Below are 16,276 nucleotides of genomic sequence, written 5' to 3'. Positions count from 1 at the left end.
TGGGATTACCTAGATGGACCAACAGATCCTTTGTTGTCCTTAAATTATGCGTTCGTATAACATATTCAAATAATTCACTATTAACGATAGAAACATGTTATGAATAAGAATAAAATTACGGCATATCTAAATAATTTAAATGGCAGATCAATCATCAATTTCACCAATAATGCAGCTATCCACTGCTTCTAGTAGTAATCAATATATATATTTTAAGTTTATGTAAAGAACTATAGTTTATTTAATGGTGTCCAATAAGGTCGCCGCTCAACAAATGTTGTAAAACTGCCACTGACATGTGGCGAATTGGTAGTTTACTGTTACCACATATTTCCTAAAACATAATTAATTCTAGCAATAAATAATCGAAAACATTTGTGCTTGTTTTATATCCTTCTATATCTATTAAAAACACAGTTGTTGTTTTTCGGCATTAGCGAAAATGTTAGCACGTCCTTCACAATTTTGGTGATTATGAAAAAGCTGTCGAACAACACTAGCCACTTTAATTTAATGATATTAAACATTTTTATCATTAAGATATATTTGTTTTTTTTTATTAAGCATAATGACCTTCTGTGTTTTGCTTACCACCCTAACACCAATCACTGTGGAAGAGTAATGGGGAAAATAATTTAAATATTTTAAGAAAGAAATAGAATTTATTATACGTTCGTTTTATGATACTTTGGTGAATGTTCTACCAATCTTTACATTGTGTGATATTTTCAACTGATTTACTTGAAATAAATTGTCATATCATTTTAAAAACAATATCAAACATCAGTAATCTGTTTCGGATGACGTGGTGGAAATTTTGTTGCATAAAAAATAAAAACTTGACGAGTCTGAAAAAAACGAACACAATCTTTATTATTAGTAGTAAATAAAATAACACACCATGTCTGATTAACAAATGAATGGATGGTAACTTCTGCTGTATCATTATTTAATTCGGTAGATCTATTTATCTTATGACATATCTTTATTAAATTAAGTATGATAAATGCAAAAACAAGACATAGTAGAACTAAAGCTAATTGCTGATATAATAAACCTAGGTGCATCCTGTTACATTGAAAAATTGGTTGTTGTTCACTAACTTTTGGGTTCCCAACCAATGACAGTTGGATATTTTTTGTTTAATTTCTCGCAAAGTTTGACACGGGTTGTCTATGCTAGACTAAAGAAAAGGCAGCTAGTTATCACCACCCACTGCCAACTCTTTTACCAACGAATTGTGGGACTAAACGTCACATTATATGGTCCTACAGCTGAAAGATTGAACATGTTCAGTGCGATGGGGATTTGAACTCGTGACCCTCAGATTACGAGTCCTGTGCCTCTTTCACCTGGCCATGCATAATCGTTAATGACATAAAATCACATTATTACAAACTTTACTCTAAACATTTTTTTACAACCACTTAAAAGCTACTTCCCAGATGGAACTGTAAAGATTCTCATGTATCTCTAAGATAAAATTTCAAATTGTTTTCACACACTACACAACATTTTTTCTTCCAAGTGTGTAGTTTCTAATGTTTTCTAATATCTTAATTTTTTTATCATACACTATATAAATGTACAAGTTTTCACAACCTTGTATTCTTTAACGTGTTTTCACAGTAACCTAGAAAGTTTTCAATAAATAGTACAAACTGTTCTCCACGTGTATTTGTAAATTTATCTTTTAATACACATTTTGTTTTTCACAAACTACACAACTGTGATTTTGCCAGTTTTAGTATTTAGATGCATTTTTATTATTTCTAACAAAGTGTTTCCCACACATCACACAATTATAATGATTCTCTCCAGTGTGTTATTTCATGTTGTTTTTTTTAAATTCATTAATGGCACCAAAGAACTTTCCACAAATATAACATCTGTAAATGTTTTCCCACAATGTATTCTCCAACATAATTTTTACACTACATTACTGCACAGTTTTTCCCTATATGAATGCTTAGATGATTTTTTTTAATTCATGTTTCTTTAAAAAATATTTTTCAAAAACTGTACAGCTAAGTTTTCTTTGAGCATGAATTACTTGATGTTTTATTAACCTACTATTTCTTTTAAGTATTTCTCCCACACAACACAACTGTAAGAATTTTTCCCACAGTTCTAATTACTTGGTATTTTCTTTAATATCACCATTTGTTCTAGTGCTTTCCACAAACTAAACAATTTTAAGGTGTCTCCCCAGTATGTATTATTTGATGTTTTATGAAGTTGCTATTTGTTCTAAAGAATTTCCCACACACAACACAACTGTAAGGTTTTTCTCCACTATGTATTCTTTGATGTTTTTTTAATATCACCATTTGTTCTAGTGCTTTCCACAAACTAACCAACGTTAAGGTTTCTCCCCAGTATGTATTATTTGATGTTTTATTAAGTTACTATTTGTTCTAAAGAATTTCCCACACACAACACAACTGTAAGGTTTTTCTCCACTATGTATTCTTTGGTGTTTTTTAATATCACCATTTGTTCTAGAGCGTTTTCCACATACTATACAACTGTAAGGTTTTTCCCCAGTATGTATTATTTGATGTGTTTTTAAAGTACCATTTGTTATAAAGTGTTTTCCACACACTGCACAACTGTAAGGTTTCTCTCCAGTGTGTATTCTTCTATGTGCTACATAGGAACTATTTCTTTTAAACTGTTTACCACAAACTACACAACTGTAAGGTTTTTCCCCAATGTGTTTTATTTGATGTATTTTCAATTCACTCTTTGTTCGAAACTGACTCCCACAAACTGCACAACAGTAAGGTTTCTTCTCACTATGTATCATTTGATGTTTATTTAGTAAACTATTTGTTCTGAAGGACTTACAACAAATTTCACAATTGTACAGTTTCTCCCCAGTGTGTATACTTAAATGCGTTTTTAAGTTACCATTTGTTCCAAAGTGTTTTCCACAAACTGTGCAACTGTAAGGTTTCTCTCCAGTATGTATTCTTTGATGTATTTTTAACTTACTGTTTGTTCCAAAGCATTTTCCACAAACTGTACAACTGTAAGGTTTCTCCCCAGTGTGTGTACTTTGATGTGTTTTTAAGGTACAGTTTTGCCCAAATTGTTTTCCACAAACTGTACAGACGTAAGGTTTCTCTCCCGTGTGTATTCTTTGATGTATTTTTAAACTACTTTTTTTTCTAAATTGTTTTTTACAAACTGCACAACAGTAAGGTTTTTCCATACAACATATACTCTTATGCAACTTTAATGCATTGTGTGTTCCAAACTGTTTTTCACAAACTGAACAACTGTAAGATTTCTTATCAGTGTGTATTCTCTGATGTATTTTAAAGATTTTATTTGTTTCAAACTGTTTCCCACATACTGTACAACTGTAAAGTGTCTCTGCGCTATGTGTTCTTTGATGATCTTTTACGGGACTATTTCTTCGAAAGTTTTCCCCATAAACTATACAAGTATATGGTTTTTCTGCAGTGTTTATCCTGTTTTGTTGTGTTATATTATCCAATGTTCCAAGGTTTTGCCCACAAATTAACTCATTGTATGGTTTACAACCATCCTTAGGTATATCAAATTCTTTTAGGTTATTTTCATTTGTTTCTCCACAAAGATCACTGTTGAGTTTTGGGATTTTTCTGAAGGAATCTTCTTTTCTTAAGACATAATTACCAGAAAACTGACTTCCACAACAGGTGATTATATCTAAAATCAAAACATAAGAGACAACAAACGTAATTAATACATTCATCTGATGAAATTATAAATACAAATACAACACAAACATAAACATCAAAATATTAATAGTTAAGAACAATTATGATGCAGATTTCATAGTTTCACACTTCATAAAACTTCTATCCATAACTAACATGTTGATACAAACACAAAATACAAGTAACAGAAAACTTTGAAAGTATGTTTGTATAGTGTCACAACAATTAATGTTACTTTCAGACAGAAATTTCCTGCATTAATTCTCAGAAAACCTTCTTACTTTGTCACTGATCATCATGAAATCTTCTAATACTTAATACTCTTAATATGTTGATTAACACTAGTAGTTTACTGTTCAGAATATCTATGTGCAAGTAAAAGTCTTAGAAATACCAAGATTTCTGATAAACTAAAACTGTTTATCAGAATGTTATTTATTCTTTTATCAAGTTAACTCTATTATTATTGGCTTTAAAATATAAAATTAAGAGACTGGAAGTTCAAGAATACTCATGTCCTAAATCCCAGAGTTCTGTATGTGTCCAGAAAATAATTTACATGGAAATAAATTATACCAACAAATTCTCTGTCCAACTTTAAACATTAACCAACAGAAAATGACACCTACAATTACTCACAAAGTTGATACATTAAGAACCAGAAAGATAATAAACATTGGTCAGCTAGAAGTTTCTTCCAGTTTCATTTCATAATAAGAATGCCAATAAAATTTCCATCCATGTAATTTTTAACACTTCCTCAATTGTTTTGTTTTCATTTGTTCATTTCAATCTCCTGTACAGTTGTCTATAGAGATGAACCAAAAACATTCCAAACATGGTGTTATACACTTCAACTTAGTCAGGTCTCTCATATTTCACTAACTTTTAAATATTATCATGATTTAAACCATGTCTTATCAGCTAGTGTTAATGAATTTATAAAAGATTGTTATACTTACCAGAAGTATTTTCCAACCTAGATTCAGTTTGCTGTAAATGTTCTTTAAATTCAGTTTCTGTTTTCACATTCATAACACTATACTTTGAACTATCTAGAACATCATCACTGCAGTAACTGAACTTTGAAATAACCTCATCTTGTGGCAGATCAGACTGTTCTGTTTTCACTTTCATAACTGTGTTCTAAAATTAAATGACATGTTGTAAATGTAATTAAAAATTACAGCTTGTGGCATCAATAAATATATATATCTACAGAAGGGTATAAAACTTTCATTTCTGTCACATTTCTGGTTTTGGATTAACATACAAGACTTACAGATAATAAATTAGTCTAAAGGAAATATAAATGTTTCTAATTTAAATAAATAAATAAAACATAGTAAGCCTTATATCCAATTGAAATAAAATAAACCATAAAGTACACAAGTAGTAAACTGACCAGCTTCATCATTCTAATATTTCTCGTTTTTAATTTTACTCTTTTATCTAAAAAAAAATTAGAGATCTAAGACACATTAGAGATGTTTCCAGATATTATAATACAGAAACTGGCTTTAATGTTTCAATAGTAATTTCTACTTTCAACACTATGTAATTAAAAAAAAACCAAGAAATATTTTAACATAAATAAAACAGATAAACATTACAATGCCCACTTGCACATAAATAATGAAACATTAACAGATGATTTAGAAAAGATTTGTTAGCAAAAACATTTAAGGAAATGTTCAATCCACAGATGAATGTGAAAAAGTTAAACATGTTTATTTTACTTCTCGAACAGTACATTTCAACATATTTAAAATAGTTTAAGTTTCTCAGTATTTCCACATCAATTTCATGACCAATTTTTGTCGAGTCTAGTAAAGTACGGTCAACACAGAAAACAATGAACAGACTAACATTAATTAGCATATTAACCTAAGGCCATACAACAAAGGTCCTACAAACAAAGTAATCTACCAATCTGTTGTGAAAATTCCACAGATAACTTTACCAGCTGAACCTTGCACCCTACTGGGCAGGGATTAGTTGAACTCTCTTTCTCTGACCAAGTCAAAGTGTGCATATTGTGACCTGCTACAATTTTACATTTAAAATTTAATTAAAAACCATTTTATTAATATATGTCATGATAACATGGTTTAAAATCTAAATTTGTATATTATCTAGGTTTTAACTTCATAATTATATAAATATATTCAAAGAAATCCCCATCTTCATTTCGTGTATGTCACATGATGTCTGATCTACAAATCCTAAAATAATCTGCTGTAGTTTCTAACCAATTTTAAACTACTCATAAAAAATTAAAATTAATATATTTACAGTCAATAAAAAATAGATTCTCCTGAAACAACACAACCTCACTCATAGTTAGATCAGGAAGCATTCTTTCAACCAACAGCAGGGTATTCAGCTTTTTGGTTCAAGCTGGGAGACTGATTCTCAGCTAGAAACATGGGTTCTTATACCAATTCTTTTGGTATCCTTAAGATTCTCCAAATAGTGTGTGTCCAACCATCAAATACATCTGTCACTTTACTGGATAATTTTTCTGACCTCATATTTCTCAGAACTAAAAACTAAACAAACTCCAATAACTGGTCATAGTTGTAGATAGTAAATCAGCCGTTTGTTTCTCCTCACCTTCTGCATGTCAAAGTTATGTCCACTCTCAAATTTACTTCTAATTCCCCTTATAGAATTAATGTTCAAACTTTAATGTATCTTGGGTAAACATTCCCACAGCTTTTTCTCTTCTACAGTGGTATCAGATTATGGATAATTAAAACATTTAATTCTCAATACAAACTAAAGTATATCTTTAATTTATACTTAACATAATTTTCCTTTTGTCGTCAAGCATCTGTAATGCATTAGTTAATCCCAAATGAAATTTCACCATATTGCATACCCATGTGCCATATGACCATATTTATACGTTTCTCACTTCTTAAAGTGTTCAAAATAATGAAAAATACCTCAAAATGTCACAATGTTACACATCTGTAAGGAACCTCCATCTAGTCTAAACATGGTATACTCTGTGTTCTGAAAGAAAGAGCCCTTACTGTCACTGTGATGGGCAGAATTTTTAAATGACTAACTTAGCACTTGCAAACAAGTAATCAGTGAATTATGGAGTACAGTGTGGATAGAATGCAGTCTGATCTTGACTGAATTGTACAGATAAAGACAAAGTTAACAGTCAGAAAGCCAACTAGCTGTTTGAAGGGTGCTTTGTACTACACAGATAGTGTTACCATCATCTTTCTTCTCATTGTGTGGAATTGAACATAACCAGTGAGAAACTCTCCAAGGACCAACTCTCCAACAGTAAGGAGCTGGTAAGTGACAAAGGTCTTCCATGCTCCATTTGAAAGGAAATTTCACCATAGAGACCCAGAGAAATGTCTGAATTGCCATAATGTGCTTGCCAGTGAGGACCTTTACTGGATACATTGCAATGGACAACCACAAACTATTCTTAAATGCTAGCAAGCGTGAAACAAAGAACTGGGCAATCACTTCCTTGATGCCAGATTTTTCCATGGTAGTCTGTGGAAGGTATAATATCTATTAAACAAATGAAAAAATCTTATTATCGTGAGGTTTTAATATCAAATGGTCTTGAAGAATACCTTATTTTGCAGATGGCACTGGTTGAGCCATGTCAGATGGTTTGCCTCTTTCCATTACCCTTTGACTTGCATGGATTTGAAGAAATAAGTATACCTTTGGATGCCAAATAATCCATCCAGTGGGATTCTAACAAAAGGGTAATGAAAAATATAATATAATTATACTTTTTAAAGATGGTGTGTAAATTGCAGAATATTGACTGAAAAAGAGTCAAAACCAGACAGAAAATGAAATGGCTAGGTAATAGAGACAATAAAAGGCAAATGTGCAAGTGAGTGAGAGAGAGAGAGAGAGTGGATTCACATGTTAAAATGAGACACTAGAATAAAACAGATGTACACTGTAAAAAAAGTCTGCAAGCATCAATATCCAGGAAAGAATAGGATTACAATAGGCTTGAAAAGTGAGTCTCAGTAGGATGGGCAGAAGAAAAGGAATAGCAGACAGATGGATATTGAAAACTTATCATTTTTGCTGACAGATGGACAAAACTAAAGTACCTGTGTGGAATATCAATGCTACATGATGGGAGAGAAACTGGTACTGTGGAAAATGGGCGAGATGAATCCCACGTGTGGAAAGAAATGGAAAAAGGTAAAATTTAGCAGTACTGATACTCCTCGTGATGACATACAACACAGAAAAAGTAATGTGACTACAAACATCTCACTACTGATTATACTCTAGGTAAATAAGGTACACAAGACAACATTGTAGCTACATAAACACTGCCATAACAAAACTGTAACAGTTTTAAGTCTGTAAGTTACCTCATCTTTCTCTGTTGTTCCATCACAATTCTCTTCTTGTTCCTTTTTTGACACATCAAACTTCAAACTGGTACATGAAGGTATATCTTCCCAGTTTTCAGTTTCTGTTTCTAGATGAATAAATAATAGGTATTTATCTTGTTACAGATAAATGGTATTTATGAATTCTCTGTGGCTGTTGGCCACAATGGCTATAATAAGATCACCATGTCACCCAAACATGCTATAGTGGACTGAAATAGGTCATATGTGGCATTTGTTCAGTTTTGTGATTTGTAATGAATAGTTTAAATAAAAAGTATATCAGATAATTTTCCTCTTTCATACAATATTAAACATGGATGTTACAAAAACTGAATATTTAATTAACATAATAGCTTGAGATAATGCACAGTTTTCTGTATCCTTGCTTTACATAATCTAAAGTAAACCTAATCATATCAGCTTTTAAACTTGTAATTCTAACAGAAGTTGATTTAATTGTCCTCCACAGACTGATTATGTCTCAGGATAAATTTCACAGTTAACAAAGTCAATCCAGACTATTAACAACTTTCATTATAATACACTTAAATATTTCAACATCAATCTAAACATTTCAATTTTCATTCTTTTCAATTCTGTCAAAAGAAAGTCCCTGATACAATGCATTAAATGAACAATATTACAGTTCTCTACCTTCTGGAAGTGTTTTCATGCTGTTTGAGCTGTACAGATTCAGAAGGTGGAGAACTGAGCCCCCCCCCCCTTTGTTTTTCAGCCAGAAGTAATAATAAAGTCATCTTGATTGTTAGGATCTGGGTGGTAATGTATCTCAGAAGGAAGTACCCATTTCAAATTCATTTTGATCCTAACAATGTAGAAATCTGGTCAGCCAGGCTTATCTCTGAAGTAGTATAAGCCAAAATATACTGATAGACACCAAGAAAGAATAAAGAGAGTCTGATAACATATAAACAACTCACCAGATGCTGACCACTAGGACACACCATAACATAAAGGTTTAGAACAAGAATCTTTAAATCATCTTCTTCCTGAGAACCATTATTAGTTTGAAAAGGAGAAGAAATTACTGGCTGATCAAGTGGCATCAACCACAGCCAGTCTCTCTCAAAATTATAGAAAAATTATCACTGCCCCATATATTACTGTCAACCCTCCAAGAAAAGTAAAAATGGAGTGGAGCAGACAGAAAGTTCAATAAAAGTAAAAGACTGACTAAGTGCATGAAAATAAGTATTAGAACCAGTGCTGAAAAAAGCCAAAGGGTGACTGTACCAGCAGGTTTCAGAAATGTTTCCTGTAAGGTTAGTTTGTTGTTTTATGGCACCTAGCAGCTAAACTATCTGTGCCAAACATCCAGTAAAAAATTACAATTAAATTAAAATTAGGAAATTTCTAAAAGGAAGTTAAGGTGAAATAAAGCAAAGTAAAAAAAAAAAAGCATAAAACCTATGTTTACATCTAATCTACAACATTAAGAGAAAAGCTACAGCAACACAAGTTGTAGAGGACTTTCTGTAGCATAACTGTAATTATCATAACTCGCCAAGAAGACTAACAGGTAAGTACAAAAACCACCATCAGTCACCTGAAGTTGGCCTTTCCAGTCCTGGTTCCGAGTTATTTGATGTTATGGCAATTTTCAAAAAGTAAACTGTTAAAAATTTTAAAAGACTTATAGCAAAATTTTAATTATAACATGCTAGAATGACTAATGGGAAGTTCATACAGTAGTGTCAGTCACCTGAAGTTGGCCTTTCCAAACCTGGTTTCGAGTTATTTCACATTACGGCCATTTTATAATTTTAAATCGAACCAGATGGACTGTGATTCTTAAAAGGGAATCTCATTAAAAAAGATATAATGTATAAATTAAAGAAAGTAAATGGCATTAAGAAGATTGATGGCTTTTAAAAAACTAAAAACATTTCCAAGGTGGACAGTATCACCATCACCAATAACACTGTCTACCGTTATGGACAAATCACGGGACAGAATATGGTGAAAATGGCGCTGTCGTTGAGAGTCATAATAGCAAGAGAGTAAAATGTGGTTTACTGTGACCTGAATATCACAGAGTACACAATGGTGCATCAGTTCCAGATAAAAGAAAATGATGAGTTAAAAAACTGTGACCAATGCGTAGTCTAACTGGAACAACTTCCTCTTTCTGATCCTTACAGAACCAAGACGGCCAAAGTCCAATATCGGGTTTTATTTGGAAAAGCTTATTGTCACATTGCTCATTCCAAGTAAACTGCCAAATGGCATGGAGCCAAGCCTTTAATACAGGACCACAATCCATGTATGGAACAGGCACAGCAGTGATAGTCCCAGAGGAGATAGATTTTGCTGTGGCGCAACAGCAAGCTCGTTCCCAATAATACCAATATGGCATGTCTTTGTGTGTTTTTCTTATAGCAAAGCCACATCAAGCTATCTGCTGAGCCCACCAAGGGAAATAGAACCCCTAATTTTAGCGCGTAAATCTGTGGACATACTGTACTAGCGGGGGGCACCAACATGGCCCAGTATCCAAAAAACTGGATTTTCCTGTAAGGAGAGACAATGAATGGTAACAATCAATCAAATCCTTAATGTCATCTATGTCTGAACAAAAATTTGACAGTTTCACTGGATCAGAGTAGCCATTTTTATTTATGTGGAACAGAATGTGACTGAGCACCCTTCCGTTTTTTACCACATTTTTTTTATTCATTGGATGAAGCTCTATTGACCTCCATGGATCTTGCCTTAAGTTGAGCAGGTAGGTCTCTGTCTGTGGACAAAGATTCCAGCAACTGAGAGCATGAAAGAATGGTTATTTTACTTCTCAGAGCTGCAAAAGAGGATGGACCCAAAGAAACAACCAAATCCAAAGCCAAAGGAAGTAAAACCTGGCAGTCACTGGAAGGAATGGCAGGGACAGAGATGGAAGTGGATGTAGAATCTGTGGCAGTAGAATGAAGCACAGCAACACATGTCTGAGATGGAGTTAAAGACAATAACTTCAAAGCCTCTGGTTAAGAGATATTTATAGTCTTCAAACATTGCACCTCTTTCTCTTCCACCCATTTAGGGCAAGAAATAGAGTAAGAGGGGAGTGAGCCACTACAGTTTACACCGCATGGTTCTTGTTTTCACTCACAAGAATTATGGTCTTTGCTATCATGACAAGTACATGTTAAAGAACCTCGAACCTCGACACAATGTTTTTAAATTTCTGAACCGTTGACAGTGGAAACATCTGGAGGTTGGAAATGTATGGCTGTACCTAACAGTTCAGATAACCTACTCTGACTATGGCAGGAGGACATGGTAATGTAAACATCAAAATCTGAACATCAGAAGGTGCCACAATTCCATCATTGAGAGTGGAGATTTAGAGCACCACTGTAAAGCCTTCGCTGGAGAAACCAGTAAGAATCTCTGATTCAGGAATATTCCTTAAATCTCTCTCAACTACATCTCCTTTAAAAGAATTCAAAGTTGCATGGGGAGTAATCTTGATGGGTATATCTCCAATGACCTTCAATTTCAAGAAGAGTTTCTTATTTTGAGGTGAAAATGTTTCCATCAAAATGTCTCAAGAGTGCAATTTCTTTTCGAACTTAGGGGAGCCAGCAAACCCCCCTGATCCCTTCTGATTAAAAAACAGGGGAATCTACCATAAGTCCTTCTCAAATAAGAAACAGATAATTAGAAATTGAAGTACAGAATCTCACTGCGATATTGACTGTACAGCAGAATTGTCCATGTGTGGTCATTTTCTGATTATCTTTTTTTTCATTTTTTCATTTTTATTTATTTTTTCATAAGTGGGGGAATCCACAACAAAGACTACATTTCAAGGCTCACTGGCCCTACCTACCATGGAGCCCTAAGAGGAAATGCACTACAATGACAAATAAGGGCACTGCAACAATGCCACAGTTTCATGAGCACCACATCCAAGCACCAGTATCAGACACAATTTGCACAACACCCCTTGAGAACGTCCAACACTGGTACTCAACTCAGTTGATCCTAGTATCATAAAATAACTGACTAATTTCTTGTTTTCCTACAAGATTTGTTTTGGTCCAATTATCATGTTGTTGTAAACAAATTATAGTAAGAACATGCTGTGCACTAGCTACCAAACTTCAAAAATTACTTTCAAACAGAAACAAAAACACCTTGAAGGTTTTAAAATTTAAACTCTTTGTTTTCATTTATCTCTCTCGTGGACAATTAAAACCCTGTCATAAGTTAAGATATATATTACTTTTTGTACATAACATGTAACTGTATATAAACAACCTCATAACCACCATAAAATAGTAGAAAATAGTTCAAAATGTTATGTTTTCTTTCTGCAATAATTGCAAATTATAATAGACAACTACAACTGTTTATTCTAAGTAGTTCAAAGTTTGTACCAGCATATATCTATTTATACTTACATTTTATTGCCTTTAGAAATGTTTCAAACTCATAATTGTGCCATATAAATTGGAAGTCATGTGAGGAACATGCAGGTCTTATTACTGTATGAAATTACATAATGCACAGCCTACTTGCAAGCATACCTCAGAAAAATTTATTGTTAATTATTTTACTTTATTTACCCTGAAAGATTTCCAGCTTTTATATTTTGGTTATTTTTACAATGATAAATCAAAAATACACATGAAAGTCAAGACAAAACTGTCAGAAACTTAACCATACATTTTTTTCAATACTAATAATACTACTGCATCAATCATGTGGTACAGTCATGTGATTTTCTGTTAGTGCAATTTATTGTCATTGATAAAACCAACCAGAAGTTAACTGAGTGCAGTCAAGTACAAACTGTATGGTTTTCAGTTCGTCAGGGAAGAAAGTTTTGAGCAAGTTACCTGTACTTGTCTTGTATATGGGCATTTTGCAGTGCATATTCAATATTGAAGAGGTTAAACCTCCTGTGTTCTGACAAAATCTTCTAGTGCATATGGAATCTAGGAGTTTGGGTTACTGAAAACCGTAGTATGATGCTATCACCGCAATGCATTAAAAGATTCACACCTTGAAGGTTGTGTGATCCTTTTACTCAAAAAGAGGCAAACTGTGATTCAAAGATTAATACACATTTGATAACAATGAATATATAACAATTCTAACACAAATATATAATTACATATGCAAAAAAAGAGACCTTTGATGAAAATAAAGTATGAAGATTAAGGTTATGTTGTTTAACACAAGGTTAAGATTTCAAATTACTAATTATAAAAGTTCCTTAGTATTTACTTTAAAATATGACTGAAGTATTAACTAATCAACTTAACTAGGAGCATTATACTACTTAGTGTTGGGTAAAATGTTAAATAATCAATTCATCAAAATAATTAAAATGATAAAAGTAGAAAAAGTAAAATCAACTAAACAGAATCAGTGCTTCTAATTATTATACTATTTGATTACTTCAACAAATGTTTCACATCAGACTAGCTGAAAGTAATCAATTGATGATCCTAAAAATTAAACCATTATTGTACATCATTAGCTAATCATCCAATTTTATAATGAAATAAATATATCCTTTTATAAATGAACTTTTCAGGTAAAATCTTTACTTATACAAAGAGGAAACTTTTGTTATTTAAAGTATACAAAACTCACTCTTTATAATACATTGAAATTATTTATTTTAGTAATCTTCTGCTTTTAAGTTTTATTGGTAATACTATCAGTTTATCACAGTTAAGGTAAACATAGAAAGAAGAACAAATACAAATTTTGTACTTTGACTTGATAAAAGATAATTTACTATAAGTAGCTACCTAAGTAATTAATCCCTTAGTTCTGTCAGTGGAGCACACACACTTGATTAGCAATTAAAATGTCTTAGGTTTAAACACACCCAAATAACAATACAAAAAATTATTACAATATTATCATTGGTTTCAAGTTTCTCAAGTGAAGACTTTAATTATGAAACTTAAATTTACTGGCAAACATCTCAGGGACAGAAGGTTAAATCACATAAGAAATTTCTAACCAATGATGAAAAATTCAGAAACTAATAGAATGAAACAGGTAAAATTCACACCATCTGTGTTGTAAAAAACACAATACATTTGAATAATAAAGATACACACTTACTAACAGGTTGTGTAAATGCCTCTTCACTTTCCACCAGTTTAGTATCCAACAAAGTATCTTCACAAAAGGGTTCAACCTTTATCTTCAATAATTCCATGGTTCAGTCAGAGCTTCACTTTTATGTTCTTATCAAAACTTGAAGTTAGACAACAGAACAGATTAACAATTAAAACTTGTACCTTTTAAAACAATCTAAACAAAGACTCCAACAAACACTAACATCAAAGTACACAGTATCTTTATAGTTTTAATATTAATTCATATGCTTCTTTGATTATATCTTTACACTAAAACTATATCATCTTTACCTGCTAGTAACTGAGTCTGTAACAAAACATTATAAAAAACTATCAGTATCAGGTCATCCTTCAAGTAATGTTTGATCTTAGGTTCAAAAAAAAGAGAAAGGTTTTAAAATGCTTTTAATGTTATTTAATAAATAATGTATGTTCCATTATTAGTAATTACTTCCTACCAACAATTCACACACTACTGAATGCCACTTCTGCATAATTCTTGGGGTTTGGAGGAAAAAAATATGCAGTGAGGGTAGTTTTGACATCTTCATGTGTTCCAAGCTCTTTTCCATCAAACTATTTCTGCACACATCCTTAAGCTGTAGTCACATGATCTGAACTTCTGAAACCACCTTTGACATTTTCTTTCATTGAGAAATTCCACACAATAACAACCTTGAAGGTTTCATGCAGTTTTTACTGCACTATTGCCTTTTTCACTCATAAAGCATTATATAACTAATATGCTCCTCAGACATCCCTCTTCATAAGAGCTTATTTGATTAATGATCTGAAAAGGTGCAGTAGGGTTAGTTGCTTTAATTTGCCTGAACATTTTTATACATGTCCTACTGCATACTTTAGTCATTAAAGCCTTCTACAAAGACAGATATGGTGATGCATTTTCTGCATTAAATTTTCGGACATTACTTATGGGATGACCTGATACTTTAAATGCATATTATGACCGAGTAGTAGTTATCATTGTATATACTAAGTTAGTACCTTTATAACATAATTTTTGGTTTTAATGATGAATATAAAACATTACAGGTATCACACCAGTTCTGTGTTTAACATGAAGGTGTCTCTGACTTCTCTTGGTTTCAAGTTAAGGATAATCAACTTTATAAATATAATTCCTTAGAATTATTTTACTGCTAGAGATAAATCTTACCATTTCTTTATATTTCATTAGTTTTAAAAGCACTACATAACATATTGTAAACTATAAGTAAAAAAAATGTGAAATGAAATGTAGTAAAAAAAACAATTTTCAAACATTTCATCACTTACATATGTTGATAAGAATCTAAAGTTTAACCACTTCTTAAAATAAATTAAGCACAAACCAAGTTTTTATGTGTGCATTTGATAGCTTGAATGGTGAATCACAACTATTTTTTTCAAAACAGCTTCTTGCAAGCATTAATCATGTTGGTTAAGTACTACTATTTTAATAACAAAATGCTGGTGATTATTTCACCAACTTCAAAGAAATTGATATGAAATATAAAAAGTTGTATCAAATTAAATTTAAAACATGCAAAAGATACAATTGAATGGTAAAATTAACAAACCAGAACTACAGGAAAATTATCAAAGTGAACCCAAGGAACTCTGCATTTGGAACACCAGTACATCCTTTAAATCTAAATCGAGGAGTACACCCTTGTACAAATTAATTGAAACAAATGCTCAATTTACAATATTTTCAACATGGCGGCCGGTGTAGGCTCGCTCGACTGGTTAATTTCCATTAATTGTCATTTTTACACACAGGCGGCGTCAATAGCTGTGTTTTGCAGGACGGTCGATCTATTTTTGAGATATAAGAGGTAATTTTGAGAATATTACGTCATTCGAAATTGCGTTAGAAGGGCAAGGAGACCAGTCAAAAAACAACTTCTCACCAACTCAATTATGAAAAAACGGTATCAATGTGGTCTGAAATACAAGAACTGGACGCAAGAACAATGGAGGAATGTGTTATTCTGTGACGAGACTCATTTCTTCGTACAGGGTCAAAGACGTC

General features: G+C 32.2%; 1 protein-coding gene across 3 annotated transcripts; it reads right to left on the bottom strand.

Annotated features, from left to right (window-relative positions):
- Positions 1 to 850: 850 nt before the first annotated feature.
- LOC143225422 (uncharacterized) lies at positions 851 to 16,014 on the bottom strand. 3 transcript variants are annotated; one of them, XM_076454832.1, is made up of 5 exons: positions 15,822 to 16,014; positions 14,225 to 14,359; positions 8,093 to 8,202; positions 4,673 to 4,856; positions 851 to 3,699 (listed from the first exon to the last, which is right to left on the bottom strand). In XM_076454832.1, the coding sequence occupies exons 2-5, from the start codon at positions 14,319 to 14,321 to the stop codon at positions 2,363 to 2,365; spliced, it is 1,728 nt and encodes a 575-aa protein (XP_076310947.1). In that variant the 5' UTR covers positions 14,322 to 14,359; positions 15,822 to 16,014; the 3' UTR covers positions 851 to 2,362. The 3 variants fall into 3 exon arrangements, with proteins under 3 accessions (XP_076310947.1, XP_076310950.1, XP_076310948.1); XM_076454835.1 differs by lacking the exons at positions 8,093 to 8,202; positions 15,822 to 16,014; XM_076454833.1 differs by lacking the exons at positions 8,093 to 8,202; positions 14,225 to 14,359; positions 15,822 to 16,014 and adding an exon at positions 7,322 to 7,448.
- Between the last annotated feature and the right edge of the window lie 262 nt (positions 16,015 to 16,276).

Source organism: Tachypleus tridentatus, chromosome 9 (genome assembly GCF_004210375.1).
Source record: "Tachypleus tridentatus isolate NWPU-2018 chromosome 9, ASM421037v1, whole genome shotgun sequence".
Lineage (NCBI taxonomy): Eukaryota > Metazoa > Arthropoda > Merostomata > Xiphosura > Limulidae > Tachypleus > Tachypleus tridentatus.
Note: the sequence above shows the minus strand (reverse complement) of the source record. Positions and strands in the feature narration are given on the sequence as shown.